The sequence below is a fragment of the Cupressus sempervirens genome, chromosome 10, assembly GCF_028749045.1.
Source record: "Cupressus sempervirens isolate cs-2001-9-10 chromosome 10, ASM2874904v1, whole genome shotgun sequence".
Classification (NCBI taxonomy): domain Eukaryota; kingdom Viridiplantae; phylum Streptophyta; class Pinopsida; order Cupressales; family Cupressaceae; genus Cupressus; species Cupressus sempervirens.
Genome location: NC_143127.1, coordinates 226,120,282 through 226,125,462, shown reverse-complemented (window position 1 = coordinate 226,125,462; position 5,181 = coordinate 226,120,282). Strand labels below are relative to the sequence as shown.

Here is a 5,181-nt window from a genome sequence, read left to right as displayed (position 1 = left end):
TAATATGTCCAATTGAAATGAACATTTTTAAGTCAGGTAATTCTACTTATTTAACTATTATAATTACATTATTTTAAATAAACACATAATTTAAAATATATTTTTTTACTCATTAAAAAACTAATGCTATATTAAAGAATAACTAATGATCAAATGCAAATGTTATGTAAAATGAAAATACTATATATAATAAAATATAAAAATTAATAGTTAAAATATAATATAATGAGAAATAGCTAATCTAAATAATCTACATATATTACTTCACATATAATGAATATGTTTCAAATTAGATATTAAACAAATTATAAAATAATTTTATTTTTTTGTTTATAACGATAATTAATTTACGTCTCCATTTGAAAAGAAACTGTTTTAGCTTGTTGTATATAGTAATTTAAATTTTTCTTAAAGTTATTTTAGTGAAAATGAATATATTAATAGAATTGTATATTTAATTCTTAGTAAGAAATTTTAAATATAATAATTTAATAAAGTAATATTTACTTTAAATTGACTCAGTTAGTTATGTACATTAAGCTATGTGCAAATGCTACAAGACTGATAGTAAATAAGTGAGTGGCAAAGTATGGATGGGCTAGAGAATGGACTATGCATGGTAACTGGGCTGGAGAAATTTGTTGATTGCATAGCTAGCTCCATCTCTATATATGTTATGTTTGGCGCTTCTATTTATGAGTTGAAATATTTTTTTAGTGCTCCTAAAACATTTTAGGAGAAGAGATGGTTTTTATTGAAACAATTGCAATGACCATCCAATAAAATGAATGAAGAAAGTTGAACAAATGAAGGGAATGGTCTCATTTAATTGATTTTCACTAATAAACAATGCCTTGAGCGAAGAAACATTGCCAAACAAATTTGGTATGCTTTCATTAAAATGGTTGTTACTAAATTCAATTTTAATTAAAAATGAAAGTTTTCCGAGATAGGAAAGTATTCTTGGTATGCTTCTATTTGTAGAAAGATGGAGAAGTCTAAGATGAGTCAAAAAAAAAAAAAGAACAAGGAATCATTCAATTCAAGCTTTTAAAACATATATATGAAGATTGAATATAAGAGAGATGTCCCAAATATCACACCTTGATTGAAGTAAACTGAATCAGAGACAACGGTGTGACACTATTACCCTTCATCCCTCGTTGGTCCTATTGCCAATGGTGCTGGATCAACTGCCTCCACCCCTCTTCTAGATATGTTGCTGGTGCTACCGCAACCACTAGTGCTCATGGATGAGAAGGAAACCTCTATGTACTTCTTACCTCAGAATTCAAGGATTTGTTTATTCAAGGATTCAGTGTCAATGGAAAAATAAATCATGGGAAATAATCTATGTTCTTGTTTTTGTCCCTCCAAACTTGTGGGAGTCATCTGATTTAATGGTGATAGTCTTGAAAGAAATATAGTTAAGAACATAATTAAAGTTGCAGAGGTGATGATGGAGAATCCCAACCAATTAATTTACAATTTGTGTGATCTTTAAGAAGGGCTCCTATTCAATCATTTGTGGGACATTAATAATGGAAGAAAGGAAATACACATGTTCTTTTTCATGGGGAGTTCAGAGCAATGAATGCCCTTAATGCTTATGTTAATCATAATTCATGGGGAGCTCAGAAGAATGTAAGGTCCAAGTCAAAAGTGCATTCATTGGCTGAGAAAGGCTTGGAAAATATGGTATTGCTCAAGTTTGAAATGGATGAGATTGCCTTGAAACAACCAAGGCATGGCTCTTTCTGATTGTTGTTAGATGGTCCCACTCTCTACAACTAGATGAATGCTCCTACTTACTTGTAGACTGAGAATCCTGTGGCATGTTGATCGCAAGAGTACATGGAAAATGAATATATTGCTCAAAATTTGCAAAGACAAATGCTAGAAAAGTGTAATGAAAATTTTATTCTAGTATAAGAAAACCACAACAACCAGTTTGAGGAAAAGGGAAAAATATTAATAAAATTGAAAAAAATTAAATTGATAAAAATTAGAATTGATCATTCTACCTAATTCATTGCTCATCACCATGAGCGACTTGCAGATACCACCCTCTTGTTGCTACCATCTTGCCAAGTGCTTGTAATGAGATAAGAGCGGATGCAGGTCAAACTTTCTAAACAATACATTTATTACCTAAAGAACTTAGCTTCTAGAAATAGACAGAATGCAACACATTAATGGCAACCCCTGCATGCAGGAGGCCACGTCAAAACCACTTGCCACCACTTCACCTAGTGTCATAATTGTTGAGCTCAATTTTATGCAAAATTTTTGGAACAAAAAATTAAAAAGATCACCTAGAAAAAACACCCCAGCTAATGAAAAATTAGAAATTTTGTAACGAAAGTTTATTAGAAATTAATCTTACAACCATAATGCATACTAAATGTTTTATTCTTTTCACATAAACTGATGAATAAGCTATTGAATAGGAAAGACTTGAAAACTATAGACTTAGCCTATAGATAGGTGGAACTAATAAGCTTAGGCGAAACAAATAACCTTAACATGCATTATTTTTTTTTATGTAGGTAAACATGCAATAGTAAAACTAATAGATATAATACAAAATGAGATCAAAGAACGAGGATGGAGGGTGCAAGATGTTGATAGAAAATGATTTACATGTTGAGCTAGATTGTCTTTGAATGAGAGGCACTCCGTTTTGATTTCCCTTGTTCAAGTCGGGGAAGAAGGGGATAGAGATAAAAGAAATTGAATAATACAAAAAGATTTGAAAATGCCACGAAACCTGTTATACGTAAATATGTACAGAATAAGCACATCGATTATAAAAACGGCGGACACCAAAATCAGATACCCGGCTAACGCGAGAGAAAGTAAAACAGTTATAAGGAGGCCAAGTCAAATTCGAGTCCCCACCGTGCCTTTGAACGACCTCAGATGAATCGGGCTCGTTCAAATCTAACGTCTCTATCGTCAATGGCGGAGTGGAGAGTAGAAAAGGTCCGAGGGGAGAATAGAGTCCCCTATAAATACCCGCTCCACATTTCCATTCTTCATTTTTCACATCGTTCATAAACAGCATAGCAAATAATCGGAATTGGGGCTTCCAATATTCTGTTTTGCTTCCATTATATACACCTGAGGATTCATTGTTTTCCTCGAATTCACATATCGAAAGAGAGAGACGCTGCCTATAGGACGTAAAGAGAGAGACTCACAAGACGCACTTCATATTATGGAGGCTCTCAAGCTAACAAGAAGTTCTCTTAAGAGTAGCACGGCTCTGCACACATTGGCACAGTTCAAACATGGTCATGTGGGACTAGCGGCTCATGCAAATAAGCCACGGCGCGGGCGTATAAATCTGGATCGTCGTCAGATGGTTGTGGCTTCGCTGGAATATGATGGTCCATTAAGCACAAGAGGCGCAACATACCTTCAGCAGAAGCAGGTTGACTTGTTCATACGCCCGCTAACCCAGTTTGGAACTGACCAAAAGAACCTCAACGTTAATGACAAACATGACGAAGATGAAGATGGAGAGATGGTTGTGGCGAAACTTCGTCTGGTGGCGGCGGCGGCGGCGGACAGGGCAGAAATGCACGGAGTCATGGCAGAGCAAAGAGACGGTTGGAACAAACTCGTCCTCTCCTCCCTCACCAACTTCACACTGGCGGCGCTCATTCTCCAGGCTCTCCCCAGCAACAGTAGTAATGGTAATAGCATTGCGGCCTCGCTTTTGTATGGCTTCTCCGCAGCTCTGATGTGCAGCGTGAACAAAATCCAGCCTTCGCAGTTGGCGGAGGAGCAGAGAATGGCGGCGCGGCTCTTCCGCAAGCTCGAGAATGACATCCACACGAACCTCGCCCTGCCTCCCCACCTTCGGCAGGAGAGGAGCCAAGACGCCTTCCTCAGCAACGCCTACAAAGCGGTGCTCGCACTGGACGAGGCGTATCCGCTCCCTCTCTTCCCCGGCATGCTCAACAAATTCCCCAACATTGTGAAACCAGCAGTGTGGTGGCCTCAACAACTTATACATGAACAGCACAATCATCATCACACCCATGAGAACCCAATTCAATATGATGGTAACAACACCAACAAAAACGGGTGGAGCGCAGAGGTGGAAGCCGAGCTGAGAGGAGTCTCGGAGACGCTGAAGAGCGGCGACATTGCAGAGTTTGTGGGGCTCAGCCGCAAAGTGCTGGGAGTAAACAGATTTCTCGCGATAGCCGGGCCAGTGCTAACGGGGATGGCAGGGGCGTTGAATATGAGTACGAGTGGGGGCAGCAACATGATGTGGATATCGATGGTGGCGGGGGTGTTGGGGGTGGTGGGGAACACGGTGAGCCACGGAGGTCAGGTGGGAATGGTGTTCGAGATGTACAGAAACTGCGCGGGGTTCTACCACTCCCTCCACTCCTCCATCTCACACAACCTCGCCCAGGCAGATCCCGAGGCCAGGGAAAACGCCGAGCTCTTCCGTTGGAAATTGGCATTGCAGCTCGGCCGCGATCCCAGCTCTCCCCTCCTTGCGGATCTTTCTGCCTCCAAATTCGCCGGAAAGCTCTTCTGACCGTCTGTTAACTGTTTTGTCAAGCCCATTTTTCCAGGCTTCGGCCAGCTTCTTGGTGTACACATCTATACATACATGCATGTGTTACATGTGATTAATCCATACAAACTCTTGTCCTCAATAGAGCCTCATGTTTCTCTTGCTCCACATCCTGTCTGATTTGTGACGCGGTCTTTATTTTATTAACACTATTTTTCTGTTTTATATTAACACGCCATGAAAGCTCGTGGAACTTATACACTACCCAGACATAAGAATGATAAAATATTTTTATCTTATACCCAAAGATGTTTTTGGGAAAATACAGTAGCTCTAAGATTTTTTAGGTGCTGACTTTGATGTACACTAGTGCAAACAAAATATGCTAATTAACTGGTATCAATATACACCTTTTCTTTTCTCATTAATCTAAAGAAGAGCTTGGAACGCGTACAATGCTTACAGGAAGACAGGTATGTGACAGGAGTAGGAACTCAAGCGATCATAAGGAGACAATTGGTATGACAAAGAATTATCAATTGATGCCATTAAAGATCAGATGTTGAATAAAAGCAATGCTTGGATTAAATTGAGACTTAAGACTTCTTGTAAGTAAGACAAAAGACAAAGAAATAACAAGA

The 5,181-nt window shown here is 38.6% G+C and overlaps 1 protein-coding gene across 1 annotated transcript; it reads left to right on the top strand.

Moving 5' to 3' along the window:
- Positions 1-3,220: 3,220 nt before the first annotated feature.
- LOC149533449 (putative F-box protein At4g22030) lies at positions 3,221-4,561 on the top strand. Its single transcript, XM_089805862.1, has one exon. It carries the CDS (start codon positions 3,221-3,223, stop codon positions 4,559-4,561), a length of 1,341 nt encoding a protein of 446 aa, XP_089661988.1.
- The last annotated feature ends 620 nt before the right edge of the window (positions 4,562-5,181 follow it).

What these genes read in the sequence shown, in the direction of transcription:
- LOC149533449 (XM_089805862.1), top strand. Translation starts at nt 3,221, where the DNA reads ATGGAGGCTCTCAAGCTAACAAGAAGTTCTCTTAAGAGTAGCACGGCT.